At 35.9% G+C, this 23,511-nt stretch overlaps 1 protein-coding gene across 5 annotated transcripts in view; it reads right to left on the reverse strand.

The window, feature by feature from the left end:
- Window positions 1-19,966, reverse strand: part of LOC148953672 (uncharacterized) — a 58,506-nt gene extending 38,540 nt beyond the window's left edge. For 4 of the 5 annotated variants that reach the window (XM_089108413.1, XM_089108412.1, XM_089108411.1 and 1 more), the window contains exons 1-2: window positions 19,607-19,966; window positions 249-1,473 (exon numbers count right to left, since the gene is read on the reverse strand). In XM_089108413.1, the coding sequence (XP_088964539.1) occupies window positions 249-1,473; window positions 19,607-19,830 (1,449 nt within the window). In that variant the 5' untranslated portion in view covers window positions 19,831-19,966. Of the gene's footprint in view, window positions 1-248; window positions 1,474-10,743; window positions 10,886-19,606 lie in introns of all 5 variants that reach the window. The other variant, XM_089108415.1, reaches the window with a different exon arrangement.
- Between the last annotated feature and the right edge of the window lie 3,545 nt (window positions 19,967-23,511).

A 23,511-nucleotide genomic window follows, 5' to 3' on the forward strand; every position in this document is an offset into this window, starting at 1 on the left:
TACCAGGCTTGCCATCCATACAACCACGCCATCAAGAAGAAGATATTATATTTCTAAAATGATACTAAAATCAGCTAGTACTTAAATTAATTAGCTTAATGAATTATTAACTAAACTATTAATTAATAATTATAAAAATAATAACAATCATTATTATTAATTCACTATTAATTAATTTGACTTTAACAAAGTAAAAAAACTGAATACCTTTGATTTTGAAGACTGTGTCTTTTGCAGTCTACCCTTACCTTTTTTTTATTTTTCATCAAAACATCTTCATCTGAGCTGCTTAAGGATTCCTCCTCAGAATCATCCTCGTAATCAGAACTCGTTATATTTCTCTGAGTTGTGTTAGATCTTGAATTTAAAGGAGTTGATTTTTCAAATCTGTTTAAATTGGCGATTCTCTTTTTGAGTGGAACGTCTTCATCTGAACTATTCGATGATTGTTCATCAGATTGATCCTCATTTTCAGAGCTGCTTGAATTTTTTTTAAATTTTCTAATTTCTTTCTGAATTTTGTCAGAGCTTGATTTTGAAGACTTCGATTTTTCAGATTCTTCCTCTATATAAGAACGATTGTTATTTCTTCGAGTTGTGCAAGATCTTGAATTTAAAAGACTTAATTTTTCAGGGCTGTTTACCTGAACAAGTCTCTTTTTGAGTGGGACATCTTCATCTGAACTTTCAGATTTTTCAGACAACTTCCTTTTTTCCGGTTTAGTTTTCAACAAGACTTCTTCATCTGAATCGCTTGATGACTGTTGCACAGATTGATCTTCTTTTGTTTTGGTTAAACTGTATCTTCGTTTAGGATTTCTACGCAAATTTTTGTTCTCTTTCATAGACTTTGTATGTGTTTCTGAGTTTTCGTCAGCATCAAATATAATATGCTTTTTTTTAGTTTTTGACTCATTTTTTGTTCCAGTATTTGATATAGGGGGCAATTTTGAAACTTTGTCAAATTTCTTTTTAATCCTATTAGACTTAAAAGAATTAGACTCTTGTGAAGTCTTTTTATATTCAATTTCATCATTACTATCAGATAAGAAATCTATAGTTTTTTTATTACTGATCTTTTGTCTAACTTCTTTGTTGGCAATTTTTTTATTCTTCGTAAATTTCACCAAGGGGGAATTATCTGAACTAGAAATTAGCCCCCCTTGACTCTGTTGCCTGTTATCAGACTCATTACTATCAGATTCATTCAGCATATGCTTCAAGTCATCTTCACGCAACCTTTGTTTCCGTGTTTGAGTTCTTTTTCTAAGACTTGATTCACCATTTTTATTCTTTTTTCCTTCTTTATTTGTTCTGCACTTCCTTTGCTGGAAGGAAGAAGTATCATCTGAAGCGGAACTAATTCCACTTTCCATCTGTTGGTTCTCATCAGTTTCATCATCACTAGAATGATGTAACCACTGATTTAAATCAGCTTCATTCAGCCTTTGTAATTGTACTTTTGCCTTTTTCCTAAAATGAAATTCGTATAAGATCAATTTGCATAATGGCTCATTTATATGGATCTCTATAATACTATATTTTCTAATCAAGTACTCATGACTTTCTTTTTGCAGAAAATAAATATTAAAAAAAAACTTTGCGAAAAAAAAATTGTGAAGAATGAAACGCCTTGCCAAAAAGATGAAAGATGTAATAAAAAATAATCCTCTAAGTACACTTGAGAATTCAAACCGGTGGAAAATTGTATAAATGCAAGACATACAAAAAATCTTTTCATACAATAGTGCTCTTGTTATGCATAGGAGTTGACAATGGTGAAAAGACAAATGTGACATATACAAAAAAGATTTTCTCAGAAAGATAATCTCATTCAACACCAAAGATCAACGCACAACGTCGAAAAACAATAGAAGTTTGACAAATACAGAGTGTACAAATGCATGTACACACTGGACTAGCATTATTAAACTTAAGACCATTCTTATAATAATTCCAACTCAAAACGACCAGAAATTGCTATCAAAGAATAAACGAAACCCAAATCGAAAAGAAATTAAAATGACCATATCAAACTTAAAAATAACAAACATTGATCCAGATGAATAAATGAATCTTAAAACGAATAAATTAAATTAAAATATTCAAGTCGAGCTTAAAAAGAACAACAATTACTACAAAAAGGAGTTACTATATATATGCATATAAATGATGTGCCAATAATCATTGATACTCTCATATAAACCTCTCATATAAACCTCTATGCAGATGATTAAACTTGTTTGTTGAGCCAGTTGACCCAGTAAAGAATAATCAGCAGCAGTCCATAAAGAGACCTTGGTGTGCTGGTTAACAATGAGCTGCATTTTTATCTCTATGGACAAGCAACTGTTGCCAGGTCAATCAGACCCTTAGCATAATTCAAAAGAGATTCAATACAAGGGCCTCACTGTCATTGTTCCAGCAGTAGCTCCAACCTAGTAAAGAGCAAATCATAGCCCATAGTAACCAAAGCTTGAAAAATTTTTTTGAAAAAAACAACAACAAAAAACCCAGCCTAATGAGAAAAAATTGCCATCTGACACTGTTTCAGAAATGGTAATTACTATTTGGTTGATCTTAAAAGTAAAAGTTCATGAAGAAAATACATTTATTATAATTTCAAAAGAGCCTGCAACCCCTCTAAAATGGCCCCCTATGAAAATAAAGATTGCACCATTGGTATCAGCATGGTCAAAAACCTTGTACAGGGTAATTACAGTTCCCCACCTTGAACAACAAGGAAAATCACTCTTTTGCATGAATAGCCCTGATGTGTCTCCTGTTTTTTTTTTTCTACCAAGCCTAACGGGTTACCAGAACATCATAGTGAGATGGTTAATGGCTCATTTGAACAAACAAAAATTGATAGTGCTCATTTAAGCAACCAAAAAGATTGGAAAGCAGCTAGTCCACTCCCCAAAAGGTCCCATCCCCTAAAGTTTTTGGGGCTGACTACTGCAATTCTTATCCAATGCTGTTTTTCCTACTCTGCCAAAAATCGTGATTAACAGCCAACATTTCTAGTGATTTTGAGCTTGATTCTTTTTTCTGATATTCCTTAATGAAGAAAAAAACATAAATTAGCTCTGATTAAAGAAAATTGGCTTTACCTTTTTTTTACATTTTCTTTTAGCATTTCAGAAAAAACAAATAAATCAAGTTCTTCGAATTTATTAATCCATTGTTTCTTTTCATTTCCATAGTCTTCAAAGAAAGGATTGTAAGCGGTCGAGGACAAAGTGGGGTAGCATAGTAGCCATGCTACTTGGCTGTTTCAATGGCCTAGCAAAATTTATCAGCAGATTTTTTCCGAAAATGCTGTGCTTCTGCTCAAGGCTGTACCCAGGATTTTTTTTCGGGCGGGGGGGGGGGGGGGTACTAAAAAAACAAAAAAAAGCATACAAAATTTGTTTATATTTATTTTTGTTACGTTTTTACGAGTCAAACAAACATTTCGAGGGGGATCAAACCATCGTACCCCCCCCCCCCCTCTGGGTACGGCCTTGCTGTTGTTATTCCAGAATTTTTGGGGATTTCCCCAAAAATCTCTGTGTCTCCTCAAAAAAATATCGGTTCCCCAAAACTCACCTTTCGCCCAGGGTTCCCACCCCTGGGGATTTATCACTAGTGACTATCCACCCCTAGTGACTATCACTTTCACTTATACTTGGCATAACTTTTTCACTACTAACCAAAATTGTTTTATCATTTTTTTTTTTTACAACTCATCAAAAACCAGACAGAGATAACTGAAATATGAACATTTCCTTTTATGTTAGGAAAAGCATAATGTTCATAAGATTATGCCATTTCATCAAATATTCTCTTGTTAAATTTTAGGGATTCATTATTACCTTGATAGTTGTTAGTGGGTATACAAAATTAGACATTGTATGCACTCTGCTTGAAACTTAGAAGCATCAATCTCTGACAGTATATCAAGCAGCAGCTTGTTGGTGGTGTGATGGATGAAAAATATTTCATGCTTCATGTGCCTACTCATGTTCTGACGCTTATTGGTCTTTACAATTCTCCCTGGAACAGATTCAACTAGGATCCAGTGCATCATATTGAATTGGCTGAACGAGATGCAGGAAACTTGTAACAATGGGTCTCAGATCTTTGTGACCTCATATCCACCAGTCACAAAAAGACGAAATATAGAAAAAGTTTAGAAGCAATGATAGCCGTTGACAAGGCACAAGGTGTCAGTTTCCAGAAACCATCATTATTTTCCTCTACTAGATTTGCCATACACTCAGCACAAGTTTTCAAAACTTTCAGGGACAACTACCTCCTGATGTTTTAGTTACTCAGCAACAACCAAGAAGATTATTTGAACGAGATCTCCCATACCAATTAGCCAATTACATATTTAGTTTAAAAGAGAGCATTGATACTTACGAAACAATACCCAACTTTTTCCTTTCACTCCAAAAGGTGAAGCTCTTGCCATGGGAAATTACGAATAAACTAAACAAAAACATTGATAACTTCACTAAAATGAAGTTGCAATTGTCAGCAGATGATCCAGTTGATTCTCAACTACTTCCTTGCTACTCGAAAACAGTGTCTTCCTTATCAACAGATTTTTATACTATGGTGTTCCTGTTGTTTTACACCAGAAGCCCTTGATGTCATTAAAGACGCGGTCGATGTTTGATAGCAATGTCATTTCTGAGTTTGGAGATTCAGCAGGAATGGCTAGAGCTGGTAGCTGCAACTTCCTGGAAACTTTGCAGCTTCTTGGACAAACTTTTGAATAATCTCAATTTGCGCTCTTTCACTGCTAAAAATAGGTACAAACCAGATAAATAAACTGCCATTATATGGGATATACTTCGTTGAATTGACGATTAGAAAACTGGATACACTTGTCAAAGGTTATTGTGTAGCAGTTGTTGTTGTTTTTTTTTTTCTCGCATTGTGTTTATATTTTTGAGATATTGTTGTATTTTTTTTTCCCTTCCCTGATTTGTTTTATGTGGAATTTGTGATTGATACGAGGTCCTCTGCAAGCTATGCTTCTTGGGACCTCTAGCGCTTAAGTGCATTTATTGTAGTATTTAATAAATTGAATTGGATTGAATTGGACACTAAGATGATCTTGTAAATTCCGAGGGTTTTCAGAATTTGGCACCAAGTGCAGACCAGTACAAAACATAGGGAGAGCATGTTTCTAGCATAAAAGCAGATCCTAAGCATTCCTCTTTTAGTGTACTACAACAGTTTTATTTATTTTTTGAGCAGCCAGCACTGCATGATGGTATTCCTGAATTTCTTCACTTTTTATTGTACTGTATGTGCAAGACTTTATGCAAATCTGTTGTCGAGAGCATGGGCAGTATTGAGGACACACGTACTCGTAGCCAGTATTATTACCACCCCTCTTTGTAGCGATTTAGTCACCCAGTGGCAGGGTATCCCTATTAATGAAACACGTAAGCCATTCATTGAAGTGGCCTTGGATGTTCACTTCAGTTAACAGAAGTAGAGGCATTGTCCCAAAACAGAAATTTCATTTCATTAGTGAAGAAGTGGACCAGATTGGCTCCCAAAAGTCCTGTGTTCCACTTGTTTTATAAATACCAATACATCCTATATTCTCATTAAAAAGATTATTCAATCCTGATCTCTAATGTATAAAAACAAAAATATTGGTAATACTAGAGACCAGCATTGAATTCAATTAGTCCATTGAACTGATCTTAGTACACATTTAAAGAAGTAATAAACTTATGGGTGAATGTGTCCAAAAGAAATGAAAAAGTATCTTCAAAGGAGAGCAGAAGCTCTCCTGCTGCTGCTTTTTAAAACTTGCTTAAACTAAAAGTCCATTGAGTTTCAATGTTGCTCTGAGAAAAGTTTCATTTTTAGCCATCATTATGCTTTGTTCTTGTGAACGAGTTTTTACTTACTTGACTTCTCCTCAACAGAAAGCGAATATTTGCCCAGGTCTTGGACTAAAAACCAAAGTCTCTCAAATCTGTTTATTTGTCAGACAGAAATAATCTAAATAGGGCTGGTAGTTACCAATGCATACGTACAGTTAAAGCAGGTAATGGGAAAGCTGGAATGTAAATTATTTGTAGCCTAAAACAGCCACACTGCAATGTAGCAGCACTTCTCAGTTTCTTGTGGCGATTAGATTAGGGCAAAACTAATATCACAGCTTCAGAATGCACGTGACTGCCAGGCTACCAATCAATGCATATCAACCATGCAGTAGGTTATGCATTATTATCATACTACATATAACATTGGAGTGTACAACTCTACCCATAAAGTAAATGCAGTAAGCTATATATAGTACACTTCAGACTTTGAATACTACATCCTCTAGCAGTACTAGAGTACATATGATATAGTACTTTTAATAAAATGGTGCATATAAAATTATGGAATATAATATTTATGGCTAGTATATGACTTTGCACTGAATTAGTTTACACTGTTAAGTCAGAAATATATTGACATTTCTAACAGCAGACTATGCTAGTTTTCATTTGTTACTGTTCTGCAAATTTTACATGTAAAAACACTTTTTGCTGAAAGCAAAGCTGTCAAAACACGAGTTGTGCTGCTAAAGTGTTGGCAGCTTAAGGAATTTGGTCAAGTTCTGCTACTGACAGCTCTGGAACATTTTGCATACCTGGTGGTTAAGTTACTCAGTTTGCCCATTGTTCACATATAGCCTAGTATTTGTTATTTGGAAATATTGGACATTTTTAGGGTGGGATTTTCCATGGAAAGGAAAGTTTCTGGGAAGACTTTCAAAGAGAAATTTTGCATGGAGAGGGGGGGGGATTTCGTGGCATTATTTGAAAAACAATCACAAACTAAATGAAAAAAAATCAACAGGAAGTAAAGAGCAACATTAAAACTTAAAATAAACAGAAATTATTAACTTTATTTTAAAAATGGGCAAAAATTAATTTAAAAACAAAGTTTTTCTGAGGGAAGTAAAGAGCCAAGTTGCAATTTAAAACAAACAAAAGTTATTGCTTCACAGTCTATCTAACATATATTGATAAAATTAGTGCAACAACTGATGATATTTGATTATAGAAAACTAGCACTTTGCTGAAAACACAAAAGCAAAGTATACAAAACAAGAATATTGATTTAGGAGTCAAAAGTGAGTACATAGTCTGACAACAATAAACTAATCTATAATGCTTTTTCATAGTCTTACATCACTTATTTCTCTCTATATAATGTAGAATTTTAAGCTATGAAATACATTCTAGAGCCAGATTATACTCCTAAAACCATCAAGATGGCTTCATTTTGGACTTGTATACAAAACAAACCATGTAATGTCGTTTTCAGGACCAAAAAAGATCCAATCATTAGATTGAACACATTGTTCATATGTAAAGGTAAGGTAGAGGATACAGCACTAGACTCTATATTCCAAACCAGCAGTGCCGATCTCCATTGCATGGCCCTTCATCCAGAAACTACAATGGGGGTTGGGGGCTAGTCATTCTGTGCTTTTGCATACCCTTCCTGCTTACCTTTCCCAGATTTGTCCAGGTATCAATTTAAAGCTGGGTTGACGCTAGGTGAGCTTACAGAGTCACGTCACTGACCCTAATTCCAAACCAAATAACTGGCCAAACCAGGAATCATACCCCCACCCATCAGCTAGGAATAGAGCATAAATTACACCAAATTAAATGAAAAAATCAAAAATAAAGCAACGATCCTCAAGTCCTTTTTTGTAGTTGAAGAAGTGTCCTTAATCAGTTTGCTCTTACTGTACCAAAACTACTATATTGTTGTTGTTTTTTTGGTAGAGCACAAGTTTTCTGTAATCAAATATCATCAGTTGGTTTGGATAGACTGTGAAGCAATAATTTTTGTTTGTTTTAAGTTGCAATGTATGCTCATTAATTCCCACAGAAAAACTTAATTTTTTTTTAAATTAATTATTGTAAAGTTCTACAAGAGTCTAGTGTTCCAAAAGATAATGTGATACAATAAGAACCAACTCCGGTAAATTGTACAAAAAGCAATATGTTAGGTGTAGACCAACCTTCACCCTAGAGGAATAGGCTAATGTTTATCTTGAGCATGGTTGTGGCCTGGGAACTGCCTTGAGCTCAAATAGAAGAATAGGCTAACATTTACCTCTTTTATATCAACAAAAGCAAGTAAAAGACATAAGTTTTAAGAAAAGAACAACTTTATTATTTGTGACTTACAGGTAACAATAAATTCCAAATAGCAAATTGAACAAGATACTTGCTGGATGCCTACAATTGAGGAAATGCTGACTGAAGACGGAGAAAATATTCATTAGAATTTCTTTTAAATAGGGAACATTTCCAACTGCAAGAGAAAAATGCTTCTATAATTTATGTGTAAGAGTATTAATAATGCCTGCTTGTTTTTCCTAGAAAACTCCCTGATTTTTGTATCAAATTTGAGCATGACTTCTACAGTCATTTTTGGTTTCCATCTCTTTTTTTTTAAGATATCACTGAAGTCATAATTTCCCATTTCATTAAATATCCCTAGAATTTTACATTTTGATTCTATCCCACACAATATTGTTTATTGTACTACCTATGCACTTGATATCGTGGGCGTACGGAAAGGAGGGCAGAGGGACAGAGGGGGGGGGGGCACTTGCCCCTCCCCCTAGAAATTCAAATTTACACTAGATATGGCTGAAAAAGCAGATGATTGAAAAAACAGTTGAAAAAAGGTAGATAGCTAAAAAAGCAGTTGATAAAAGGTAGATGGTTGAAAAAGCTGGAAATAAACAGCTGGAATGACAGAATAAAAGTAAAAAAACATGCAATTATCCATAATGTCATGGAAAGATCTAGCTCAAATCCAAGAACATTAATGCTGAAGCTTATTGATGATTTTTGGTGATTACTTATTAATAAAGATTTCATAGGAATGATATAGCTTGCTGGCAATGTAAGCTTTTGTGAACTCCCAATAGAACTTCAGCCCCCCACCCTTCATGACAGAATTGGCTGCCCCCCCTAGCCTTTTCCAGCACGAATTATGAAATCGTCAGAAAATTCCATTTTTTTTTTTTTGCGTTTCCTATGTCCCTGGACTTAGAAACCGACAAATACTGATCTTAAAAAAAATTATTCCAACTATGAAATGAAATATAAGGTGGTCTCCGGTAGAGACCACTTTGACACATATGCAGAAAAACCCCACTTCTAGTGAAAAGAACTAAAGCAGTTCTTCGTGTAGTTCACGGACAATGGAACTTTGCAAACTGAACACTGCCATATTGTGCGATGGGGCTCAACCTTTGTACAATATTGAGCATGTCTTCTTGAAGTACCCTGAATAGGTAAGTGTTTTGATTGATCCAATCTTTTTTCTTGAGCAACATAAGGCTTGAATTTGGAGATAACTTCCGATTTTCTGGATGACTAACCTCTCTCACCCGTGCACGAATAACTTCAAACGAAACCAGTGACAATATGACAACTAAAGTCCTTCAACATCATCTTGTTAGCACCTGGTATAGTGGACAACCTGAACAAGACAAAGGCGTTGACCATTGTAATGTCGATGAAGTACCACAGTAGGCGGTACCATCACTTTCTGCTTTTCCTGTCTATGCATAGAGACTTGAACATATCAGCTTTATTCATGCAACCCATAAACTTGTACTGGACGACCAACCTTATTTGGGTTGCATGCCCAAGCTTGTTTGGGCATATAACTTGGGTAACAGATCCATCTTTGCCCTTCCTACTAATCTGTGTCACTTCTCCTCCTTTATGAATCGTCAAATGAAGTTGTATACATCGTTTGTCCTTTCATCGTAAACAGTGGATTCCATCTGACCTCACAGCATAGTCTGAATCACCTTGTCTCAGCTTTTTTTCGGCTTTGAGTTTGAGTAGACCTTTACGGTTTGCACGAACTGTATTACAGCAGCAGAGCTCGTTGTTCTTCATTTTTTCCATGAGGTTTACTAAAATGACAAAATTGTCAAAATAAATGTGATATTTTTGCCTTCTAATCCCGTCGTAAGATCTATAACTACTCATTCTCCAAGTCCAAACTCGGTAGTGTCAGCTGGACTCGGTGAAGGGCTCAACATCTTTGACTTCAAATGTCTTACTCCACTTCTTCTCTATGAGTCTATGACTAGAAGGGAAAGATAATCTTTGTCGTTACTTGATTCTGGCTTGTCGTTTGCTTCTATTACTCCGTCCACTTGATTAGCGGTTTCGTCGTCACTTGATGATAGCTCTCTAGCCAGTAAGTTGCTCAGTGATTCAGAATTTTAAACTGGAAGGTCCGGCAGCCAATCATCAGCATCATCCATTGATAACATGTCAAGTTCGGATTCTAGATCTGAAGGTATGTCATTAAATAACTTTGAAATTGCGCTGTGTCCGCAAAGGACGGCCTGCCATAACGATTTAGCTGAAAAAGAGCAAATTTAATTTGAGATTTTAGATGCTAGACCCAGTCTTTTGAAAATTGCTTGAGTTTCATTTTTTTTGTTGAGCTGGCGAAGTGGCCTCAAGCTCAAACCACTCCAAAAAAACAAGAAACAACTTTTTAGCATGTGTTGCAAGGTGGTCATCGGGGATGGCCAGCCTCTCATGTCCAATATCTTCTTATCGTGCTTGTATCTGAAACTGTGATGCTACTAACTCGTACTCTGCTAAACAAACAACAAATTGGAAGGAAAACAATATTAAAGATATAACAATTATCAAGTATTTTGAACTTTCTTACTTTTTGTTAAAAAACAGCACGTGGTCCCATCGAAATACTGAGCTATGCCTCACTAGGGGTCGATTAGGCGGCCCATAAAATTTCGCCCGTCAGATAGCGCTGCTAGGTATATGCTAGACCAATGGTTTCTTATTTTAACCACCTATGGTTCATGGAAAAAAAAATATGAAAAGGTGGTTTCACTGAGGAACCACTTCGTCGGAAAGGGTAATGGTGTGGTGTGAAGTTTTAAAAATAACATGCATGACACAATTGAAATGTTTATATCAAGTAATAGATTCAAGTCATATATTTTGCACATGAATCACTATAATCCCATGTTTTGTTTTCAAATTCCTTGTTATAAACCTTTACATGCCTCTGTATATCCACTATTGTCATTTAAACTAAACTTCACGTGTTTTCAAATTAAGTGTTGTGTCATTGATAGTTCCTTATCTGCACTTTTCATATCATAAAATTATTGTTTTATTTTTTATCTTGGTCATCTCAAGTTTGATCTAACTAAAAATTTAATTACATCGTAAACTCAGATTGTTTGGGCGATAAAAGTTTGTTATAATGAGGGCATCATTGCCCTTTGGGAAGGGAGATGTGTAATGAGATAACCACATGCAATACTACATATTTTAAATGTGGTGATGGTGATCAGTTTATAGTAGAATTATTTGAAAAAAAACTACGTTTTCTAAAGAGTTAAAGAGGCTGAGTCACAAGTTCGAACCTTAAAACGTACAGGGATTAGGAGGTGCAGTTGGGGGGCTGCCGCCCCCTAAACCCCCGCTTCCGTATATGAAAGGGGCTGTGCCCTCCTCAACGCCTCGCTCTTTACGCTAAAGTTTTTATTGATTAAAAAAAGAGTTGTGAGAAAGTCAAACTTTAGCGTAAAGAGCGAGGCGTTGAGGAGGGCACAGCCCCTTTCATATACGGAAGCAGGAGTTTGGGGGGCGGTAGCCCCCCAACTGCACCTTCAGGAGTTAAAGATGGGGGGCTGCCGCCTCCCAAAACCCCCGCTTTTGAAGATTCTTGTGTTAAGGCTTTTAATTCCTGAATACTCAAATCAAATGCACAGTAAGATTTTCTTTTTCAACTTTTTTCGAGCATGCGGGTATACGGCATGTTATCACGGCAGTGGAGACTTACCTGTAACCTGAAGGCCGACTGTGATATTCTTCTGGAGACGCCTGTTGAGCCGAAGGAGTTAATAGATTGGATTTAAAAAAGAAACTGAGTTTCTTTTTTAAACTTTAAATTCAGTATATAAAAAAATTTTTATGACAGGGAATCGAACCCGGATCTTCCACCTAGCAGTCAGGAACAGCGGCCATTGTACCACAGAGACACTTGTTATATTATTTTAGTCTCTTGTATCTATTTTTGACGCAAGCAAATCCCCACAAAACTTGATATTTGGTTTTTGGAAAATAGGGAAGGAAGGATCGGATTGAGCTGAAATTTCGAGGATAAGCTCCCGGGCCCTAGGACAGCTTAACCTCTAAATTTCAACCCAATCGGACAATGTTAAAGGGGGGCTGTGGTCGGAGGGTCGAAACTTCTGGCCCACTTTTACCCATGAAGATGAAGTCGGAGGGGGGTGAAATTTTGCACGTTTCTTAGTTGGAGCTTGGACTACAAAATACGATCACCGCTGTCTCTCTGCGACCGCTAGGACCGGAAATCGCTTAACATTGTGGTGGGTCGCCTCTTTAAAGAGGCACAAGTGTGCCTCCTTGATAGCTACAGCTTAACTGTTGACTGTTTAACTAGAGTAGTAACTAAAGTTAATAGTAGAGACAAGTCTAATAATGGAAAATACTGCAAAATCTTAGATGCAGGATCTTAAAATGGGTACAAAGGATTTAAATCATAGATGTGTTGTTGCTGTTGTTTAGTTGACATTTGAGCAAATCAACCACTCATATATGTGCAATCCTCCAATAAATATTGGGCTTTAACTGGAGCCACATCAATTTCAGTATCAGTCACACAGAGATATATTTGGCACAGGCCACATCAACACTTTAAAATATCGTAGGGTTGTATTAAGACATTGTACAGAGTGTTCTTGTTTAAATCACTAACATTAGTCTACATATCGCATAACTATCCCACCATGGTTGTCACATAAAGTGTTTAAAAGTACATAAACTAAAATATAAAAACAGCTAGCTAATTAAAAAAAAAGTGTTCTGACAATGAATAATTGTGTTAAAATAGACTAGTCTATAAGAGTAACTTCTACTTAAGCTTAGATATTAGATAAAGAAGCTTTCCAAGAGTTAGTCAGCCAATTCCCACTCAATCACTCAAACCCATCAGCTAATTCAAATTATTTAAATATGTCTACATCATATGCAAGACTAAGAACCTGCTATCATTTTAGGAGATTAATTAAAAAAACTTTTTCCACAAAATAAGCTTTTTCAAAGAGAAGTAAAGAACTCCATTAAACAAAAAATGAGCAAAAATAAAATCAAATAATCTACCAAGCGTGAAACTACTACAAATCAGCATCGAGAAATAAATGAAACCCAAATATTGTTTGATTTATTAAAGTTATAAAAGTAAAAACATTTATATTTTTTTCAGTAAAGTGCAAACCTCGTTATGGCCTTGGGAAGTCATAGGAGTTTTGAGCCCAACTTATGTTAATTTCTGCTCGTTTTGAGCGTGACTCGGTTATTTATTGTAATTTCTGTTCGTTTTGGGTTTCATTTATTTATCGATGCTGGTTTGTGGTAGTTTCACGCTTGGTAGATTATTTGATTTTATTTTTGCTCATTTTTTGTTTAATGGAGTTCTTTACTTTTCTTTGAAAAACTCATATTGTGGAAAACGTGTTTTTAATTAATTTCTGTTCGTTTTATATTGACAGTCTTTTCAGGGAAAAAGAAAATAATACTTTAAATCTTTTCGTTTTTTTAAGACTTTATAGTTTGGCCTGCTATTTGAATGCTGGAGAAAAATTTTCAGCAATTTTTAACAACACACACCCTTTTAAAAATCTTGACAAAAATAGTAGTGTTTAATTTAGTTTCATACCTCCTCTAGTTGACCTGAAACGGAAAACTTGATACCATTCGGAATAGAATCTGTTTACTTTCTTTGATAGCTTGGATACACTTACGCTATTTTGATTTGGTTAAATTTTAGGAGCAGAAGTAGCCCCGAAAAATTGAACATAATACCCTCAGTCGTTCTTGGGATACTGCTGAGATGCCTTATCGGGAATTAGCATTGACAGAGCGCATTTCCATTTAATCTTAAGGCAGAATTTAGTTTTTAAAGATAATGGGCAAATGGGAGGGTAGGCGAGGGAGGGGGATTAGTTGCCCTTCAATCACTTTCGACTATTAAAAAGGGCATCAGCCCTTTCTATTTTAGATCGAATGAGCCATTTTCGAAGTTCCCACGACAACTCCTTCGATACGAAGTGCCCTGGTCTAAACAAGAACAACAACAAAAAATAATACATTATACCCACATCGATTTTCACTATAAAAATGTCAAGCCTTCCAATCCTTTCCGACTATTAAAAAGGGCACTAGGCCTTTCGATTTCCAATCGAATCAGCCCTTTTTGAAACGACAATACTTTCTATAAACACCTTATATGCCGCCAGGGCATAAATTACAACCCTTACCCTAAGGGCTGTTAGGGTGGTTGTCATCCTCTAAGACCGAATTTCCAGAACTTTCAACTACATTAAGCAAAATGGCTATCTCAAAATTTTTATTGGATGTCTTTGGGGGAATGATGGGTATGAGATGGGCGGTAGTTGCTCTCCAATCACTTTCAACTATTAAAAATGGCACTCGCCCTTTGAATTTCCAATCAAATGAGCCCATTTGAAGTTTATACGGCACAACTGTCAATAAAAATCTTATATGCATCGAGGGTATAATCTACTACCCTTGCCTGGAGGTCTGGGGGGGGGGGTGTCAATCTCGTAGACCCATCTTTTAGAGCATACAATTAAGTTGAAAACAAGGACTCTCTAAAAATTGTTATTGAAAATGATTGGAGGAATGGCAGGCGTGAGAGGGAGTTAGTTACCCTCCAATCACTTTCGACTATTAAAAAGGGCACTAGCCCTCTCAATTTCCAATTGAATGAGCCCCCTTTTGAAGTTTTATGACAGCTCTATCTATAAGAACCTGTTATGTCCCCAGGGCATAACTTACAGCCATTGCTCTGGGGGCTCTGGGGGTTTTTTCATCTTTAAATACATAATTTTCAGAACTTTCAACTACGTTGAACAAAATGGCTATCTCTAAACTTTTATTGACTGTTTTTGGGGAAATGGTGGGCGTAAAGGGGGGTTAATTACTCTCCACTCACCTTCGACTGTTAAAAAGGGCAATTTCAATTTCTAATCAAATGCGCTGTTTTTGAAATTTCTACAACAACTTTCTATATAAACCTTATATGCCCCCAGGGCATTACTTACAACCCTTGCACTGAAGGCTCTGATGGGGTTATAATCCTAAAAGACCGAATTTCAAGAACTTTCAACTACGTTGAACAAATTAGATATCTCAAAATTTTGATTGGATGCGTTTGGGAATATTGTGGGTGTGAGAGGGGTTTTAGTCGCTCTCTAATCACTTTCAAATATAAAAATGGGCACCAGCCCCTTGAATTATCAATTGAATGAGCCCTTTTGAAGTTTCTACGACAACGCTTTCAATAAAAACCTTATATGCTCCTTGGGTATATCTTACAACCCTTGTCCCGAGGGCTCTGGGGGGGAGGGGTTGTCATCCTTAAAGACCTAATTTCCGAAACTTTCAACTACGTTGAATAAAATAGCTATCTAAAAATTTTGATTGGATGGGTTTGGGGAAAAGGGCGTGAGAGGGGGGTTAGTTGCCCTCAAATCACTTTCGACTATTAAAAGGCACTAGCCCTTTGAATTTCCAATCGAATGACCCGTTTTTCAAGTTTCTACGACAAAGATTTCAATAAAAACCTTTTCAGCCCCCAGGGCATAACTTATAACCCTTGCCCTGAAGACTGTGGGGGGAGTGTCCTGCTCAAAGGTATAATTTCCTGAACTTTGAACTGCGTGGAACAAAATGGCTATCTCAAAATATTTATTGGATGTGTTTGGGGAAACGGTGGGCGTGGAAGGGGTGTTAGTTGCCTTCCAATCACTTTCGACTATTAAAAAGGGCACTAGCCATTTCAATTTACAATCGAATAAACTCCTTTTGAAGTTTCTACGACAACGTGTTCTATAAAAACCTTATATGCCCCCAGGGCATAACTTAAAACCCTTGCCCTGACGGTTGTGGGGGGGGGGGGTGTCATCCTCAAAGACCTAAATTCCAGAACTTAAAACTACGTTGAATAAAATGGCTACCTCAAAATTTTGATTAGTTGTGTTTGGGGAAAAGGCGTGATAGGAGGCTTAGTTGCCCTCCAATCCCTTTCGACTATTAAAAAGGGCACTAGCCCTTTGAATTTCCAATCGAATGAGCCATTTTTGAGGTTTCTACGACAACGCCTTCTGTAAAAAACCTTATATCCCCCCAGGGCATAACTTACAACCCTTGCCCTGAGGGCTGTGGGGGAGTGTCATCCTCAAAAACAAAATTTCTATCTGAAAATCAACTACACTGAACAAATTGGCTATCTCAAAATTTTTATTGGATGTGTTTCGGGAAATGGTAGGCGTGGAAGGGGTGTTAGTCACTTTCCAATCACTTTCGACTATTAAAAAGGGCACAAGCCACTCCAATTTCCAATTGAATGAGCCCTTTTCGAAGTTTCTACGACAACTTCTTCGAAACGAAGTGACCTGCTCTGATGGAAAAAATTAATGAATCATACATTGTGCCAACATCGTTCTTATATGCCCCCAGGGCATAACTTAAAACCCCTGCCCTGAGGGTTTTGGGGGATTGACCTCCTCAAAAACATATTTTCAATCTGGAAATCAACTAAGCTGAACAAAATGGCTATCTCAAAATTTTGATTGGATGTGTTCGGGGAATGATGGGCGTGGGGGGGGGGGGGTAGTTTCCCCCAATCACTTTTGACTATTAAAAAGGGCACTAGCCACTCCAATTCCCAATCGAATGAGCCCTTTTCGAAGTTTCTACGACAACTCCTTCGATATGAAGTGCCCTGTTATGGAAAACAAAATACAAAAATAAAATAAATAAATAATACATTGTGCCAGCATCGTTCTTTACTTAGGCAGCGCGATCGCGCTGCCTACGATACATTTTAATCAAACTGACTATTGGCCTAGGAACTGTCTGAGTGCCTAGTACCACTTAGAAATCCCAACTAGACTGGTCTAATCTAAAATTATCTACATTATGTCCAAGATTAGTTTGCTTAGCTAAAATAATTACCCTGAGTTCCTTGACACAAAAGCCAGTATAAGCAGTAAATATTTGTTTTTTTTACATTATCTTACAATGTAAAAGATAACCACACCACTTGATAAGCCTTTTAATGCTGACTTCAAATATACTAACTAAAGCTTGACAAAAATGGATGGTACCAAAACAATACCATTTTAGTTCGCCAATAAATTCCCCTCTGCAAAAAAAAAACGAACACTTTACTTAGTTTTGAAAAACAATTAAACCAAATGAAGTTCTAATCTGGACAGTAACGCCAATTTAGGCTGGTTTAATTACAAAAACACAAATACATGAAATCTGATTGAAAGAAGTGCAAGATGTTGCTTGTCATACCCAACCCAACTCACACACTATCAGAAATTTATATTGTGTGGTGGTGTCTACTTTAAACTACAGAAGAATGGTCCTCTTGATCATACCTATATGTGGTCACTGTTACCAATTGGGCTTCAATTGCATCTATCCTAGCAGACTTAGTTGGAAGGCATGTCACTGGGCAGTAATCAAAGTCACAACCCTATTTTTTTTTATATCTTGTATAAAGTGTTTTAACTGCCATCTCAAAAACACAGCTAAGCAGAACCAACATTGGACCTTATTTTTCTCACTATCTCTATTCCTGGATACCAGGTAATGTCAAACTTTAGTTCAAGTAATTGCAGAAGGGGTGTATTGGCAATAGTTAGAGCAGAATATGATGTTAAAGTGGTAGATAGTCCCCCTATTAATGATTATTTTGAGTTGGTCTGCCTTTATCTAAAGGTTCCACTTGACCCTGGCACCGTATTACAAGAATTGCTTGTATTTATTGAAGCCCTTCAGCTCAATCTAAAATTCTCACAGAACAAGCCATAGCAGATCATTTTTGAAAAATCAGTGCAACACATAAAGGTAATTTGCTAATAGCTGGGAACTTTAAATTCCCACAAATATCATGGGAAGAAGGATTTGGTTATCATGAAGATGGTGCAACACAACAACCATTCCTTGATTGCATACATGACCTCTCACTATACCAAGCTGTTGATGAACCAACTAGATATAGAATCTTCCAGAACCCAACCCTATTAGACCTTATTTTCCATAATAACCAAGACCTTTTGGAACATATTGAGTACTTACTCTCCATTGGTAAGAGTGACCACATAGCTATAGAAATGCAGCTATGCCTAAAGACTGTGACTGATAGATTTATTAAAAGGGTCTTCATAGATTATAATTCTATCAGGAAGGAACTGAAAATAGTGAGCTGGAGTGAAATTTTACAGGGATCAGTGGAGGAGCAATGAGAAAATTTCAAGATAACTTTACTTAGAATATAAGTCAGCAACTCTTCTATATCTTACAGGAGAAGGCCAAAGACTTTTTAGTACATCACCAAGATAAATAAAAGCAGCTCAATGAAAAAAAAAGGGATATCGAAAAAAATACAAAGAAGCTGAGAATCCAGGCCAGTACAAGAAGTTTGAAATAGCAACAGATAAGTTGAGAAATTTAACCAGGGAACATTATCAGAACCATGAAGCCACACTACCTAAAGAATGCAAGCATATCCAAAGAAATTTTGGCAATATGTGTCTAGTAAAAGTCCTGGTTGGTGATCAATATCTAAACTAACTGCTTCAGGAGCTGAACTAACAGATGTCAAAGAAATTGCAGGTGAATTGAACCACCAGTTTCTGTCTGTTTTTAGTAGCACATCAGATACAGAACCACCCAATATTTAGCCCACAAAAATCCACCCTCCAATGGCGCCCATTGAGATTCATAGTACAAATATCCTTAAATGAGTTAAATTGCTAGATGTCAGCAAATCAGTTGGGCCAGATAGGTTACATCCACACCTTCTACAAGAAGTTGCTGAAGGCATTGCCAAGCCACTCTCCCAATTATTCAAAGTCTCCCTATGTACCAAGGAAGTGCCAACAGATTGTAAAACAACATTTGTCACCCCTTTGTTCAAAAAAGCAAAAAAATCCAGCACAGAAAACTACCATCCCATAATTATTACTTCTGCTGTTGCTAAAATCCTGGAAACAATGGCAAGTGACTATTTCATGAAGCATCTCAAACTTAATGGGATACTATTGCCAAGCCAGCATGGTTTTTAACCAGGAAAATCTGTAGAAACAAATTTGCTGGACACTTATGATGTAATAACAGATCTGATTGATCAGGGCATACCTGTGGATGTCCTGTTTCTTCACCTTGTCAAAAGCATTTGACAAAGTTCCACATCCACACACTTGAACAAAAAACTCATCTCATGTGGAATTAATGCAGACCTTGTGAGCTGGATCTCAGCATTTCTTACAGATCGAACGCAGAGAGTGAGGCTTTTTACTAATGAAGGAGAATCGATCCTCTCTGAGAGATGTAGAGTCACTGGTGGTGCCCCACATGGTAGTGTCTTAGGACCTATCCTATTCAATATCTATATAAATGATATTTTTCGACTAGTTTCAATAAACATCTTATCTTACCTTAATTTACACTTTTTCATCAAAACATCTTCATCTGAGCTGCTTAAGGATTCCTCCTCAGAATCATCCTTGTAATCAGAACTCGTTGTATTTCTCTGAGTTGTGTTAGATCTTGAATTTAAAGGAGTTGATTTTTGAAATCTGTTTACCTTGGCTAGTGTCTTTTTAAGTGGGGCATCTTCATCCGAACTACTTGAAGATTGTTCAACAGATTGATAGCTCATTTTCAGAGCTGTTTGATTTTTTTTTAAATTTTCTAATTTCTTTCTGAATTTTGTCAGAACTTGATTTTGAAGACTTCGATTTTTCAGATTCTTCCTCTATATAACCACGATTGATATTTCTCCGAGTTGTGCAAGATCTTGCATTTGAACGACTTAATTTTTCAGGTCTGCTTACCCCAACAAGTCTCTCTTTGAGTGGAAGATCTTCATCTGAGCTTTCAGATTTTTCAGACAGCTTCTTTTTTTTCGGTTTAGTTTTCAGCAAGACTTCTTCATCTGAACCGCTTGATGACTGTTGCACAGATTGATCTTCTTTTGTTTTGGCTAAACTGTATCTTCGTTTTCGATTTCTACGCAAATTTTTGTTCTCTTTCATTGACTTTGTATCTGTTTCTGAGTTTTCCTCAGCATGAAACATAATGTCCTTTTTTTTAGTTTTTGACTCATTTTTTGTTCCAGTATTTGATTTTGGGGGCAATTTCGAAACTTTGGCACATTTCTTTTCAATCCTATTAGACCTAAAAGAACTAGACTCTAGTGAAGTCTTTTTATATTCAATTTCATCATTACTATCAGATAAGAAATCTATAGTTTTTTTATTACTGATCTTTTGTCTAACTTCTTTGTTGGCAATTTTTTTATTCTTCGTAAATTTCACCAAGGGGGAATTATCTGAACTAGAAATTAGCCCCCCTTGACTCTGTTGCCTGTTATCAGACTCATTACTATCAGATTCATTCAGCATATGCCTCAAGTCATCTTCACGCAACCTTTGTTTCCGTGTTTGATTTCTCTTTCTAAGACGTGATTCACCATTTTTCTTCTTTTTTCCTTCTTTATTTGTTCTGCACTTCCTTTGCTGGAAGGAAGAAGTATCATCTGAAGCGGAACTAATTCCACTTTCCATCTGTTGGTTCTCATCAGTTTCATCATCACTAGAATGATGTAACCACTGATTTAAATCAGCTTCATTCAGCCTTTGTATTTGTACTTTTGCCTTTTTCCTAAAATGAAATTCGTATAAGATCAATTTGTATAATGCGCTCATTTAGATAGATCTCTTATGGTACTATAATTTCTAATCCAGTAGTCAAAACTTAGCGAAAAAAAAATTCTGAAGAATGAAACGCTTCGCCAAAAAAAAATGAAACATCTAATAAAAATAATCCTCTTAGTAGACACTTGAGAATTCAAACTGGTGAAAAGTTATATAAATGCAAGAAATACAAAAAATCTTTTTATACAATAGCGCTCTTGTTATGCATAGGAGATGACAATGGTGAAAAGACAAATGTGACATATACAAAAAATCTTTTCATACAATAGCGCTCTTGTTATGCATAGGAGTTGACAATGGTGAAAAGACAAATGTGACATATAAAAAATCTTTTCATACAATAGCGCTCTTGTTATGCATAGGAGTTGACAATGGTGAAAAGACAAATGTGACATATACAAAAAATCTTTTCATACAATAGCGCTCTTGTTATGCATAGGAGATGACAATGGTGAAAAGACAAATATGACATATACAAAAAACCTTTTCATACAATAGCGCTCTTGTTATGCATAGGAGTTGACAATGGTGAAAAGACAAATGTGACATATACAAAAAATCTTTTCATACAATAGTGCTCTTGTTATGCATAGGAGTTGACAATGGTGAAAAGACAAATACGACATATACAAAAAATCTTTTCATACAATAGTGCTCTTGTTATGCATAGGAGTTGACAATGGTGAAAAGGCAAGTCTGACATATACAAAAAAGATTTTCTCAGAAAGGTAATCTCATTCAACACCAAAGATCAACACACAACGTCGAAAACCCATAGAAATGTGACAAGTACTGTGTGTATAAATGCATGTACACACTGGACTAGCATTATTAAACTTAAGACCAGTCTTATAATAATTCCAACTCAAAACGACCAGAAATTGCTATCAAAGAATAAACGAAACCCAAATCGAAAAGAAATTAAAATGACCATATCAAACTTAAAAATAACAAACATTGATCCAGATGAATAAATGAATCTTAAAACGAATAAATAAAATTAAAATATTCAAGTCGAGCTGCCAATAATCTTTGATACTAATATAAACCTCTATGCAGATGAGTAAACTTGTTTGTTGAGCAGACCCAGTAAAAAATAATCAGTTAATTAAACAAGACCTCAATGCAACACACTGGACTAACGTTTCGAAGCTGGAATTCAATGTGAACAAATGCAAGACCATCCATCTGAGGAAAAAAACCCAAGCACCCAATACAATATGGAGTTTAAGGATGAATCCAGAAAAGATATCTACAGCAGCAGTCCATAAAGAGACCTTGGTGTGCTGGTTAACAATGAGCTAAATTTTTATCTCCATGGACAAGCAACTGTTGCCAGGTCAATCAGACACTTGGCATAATTCGAAGGAGATTCAATACAAGGTCTCCACTGTCATTATTTCAGCAGTAGCTCCAACCTAGTAAAGACCAAACCATAGCCAATAGTAACCAAAGGTTGAAAAATGTGTTTTGAAAAAAAAACAGCCTAATGAGAAAAAATTGCCATCTGACACTGTAACAGGAATGGTAATTATTATGTGGTTAATCTTAAAAGTTCATCAAGAAAATTAATTTATTGTGATTTTAAGAGCCTACAACCCCTCTAAAATGGCACCACATCAAAATAAAGATTGAACCATTAGAATCAGCATAGTCAAAAACCTTGTACAGAGTAATTACAGTCCCCCACCTTGAACAACAAGGAAAATCACTCTTTTGCATGGATAGCACTAATGTGTCTCCTGTTTTGTTTTTTTTTTTGTTTTTTTTTACAAAGCCTAACAGGTTACCAGAACATCATAGTGAGATGTTTAATGGCTCATTTGAACAAAAGAAATTGCTAGTGCACTTTTTAAGTGACCAAAAAGATTGGAGGGCAGCCGGTCTCCTCCCCAAAAGGACCCATCCCCTAAAATCTTTAGGGCTGACTGCTGCAATTCTTAACCAATGCTTTTTTTCCTACTCTGCCAAAAATCGTGATTAACAGCCAAAATTTCTAGTGATTTTGAGCTTGATACTTTTTTCTGATATTTCTGAATGAAAAAAATGGCTCTGCTTAAAAAAATTGGCTTTACATTTTTTACATTTTCTTTTAGCATTTGAGAAAAAACAAATAAATCAAGTTATTCAAATTTATCAATCCATTGTTTATTTTCGCTCCCATAGTCTTCAAAGAAAGGATTGTAAGCAGGCGTGAAAAAAGTGGGGTATGCAACTTGGCAGTTTCAATGGCCTAGCAAAATTTGTCAGCAGATTTTTTCAGAAAGTGCTGTGCTTCTGTTATTCCAGAATTTTTGGGGATTTCCCCAAAAATTTCTGTGTCTCCTCAAAAAAAAATATAAGTTCCCCAAAACTCACCTTTCGCCCAGGTTTCCCACCCCTAGTGATTTATCACTAGTGACTATCAACCCCTAGTGACTATCACTTTCACTTATACTTGACATAATTTTTTCACTACTAACCAAAATTGTTTTATCATTTTTTTTTTACAACTCATCAAAAATCAGACAGAGATAACTGGAATATGAACATTTCCTTCTATGTTAGGAAAAGCATAATGTTCATAAGATTATACCATTTCATCAAAGATTATCTTGTTGAATTTTAGGGATTCATTATGAACT

This window comes from Artemia sp. Qi Xiang Cuo, chromosome 3 (assembly GCF_049724085.1).
Source record: "Artemia sp. Qi Xiang Cuo chromosome 3, ASM4972408v1, whole genome shotgun sequence".
NCBI lineage: Eukaryota > Metazoa > Arthropoda > Branchiopoda > Anostraca > Artemiidae > Artemia > Artemia sp. Qi Xiang Cuo.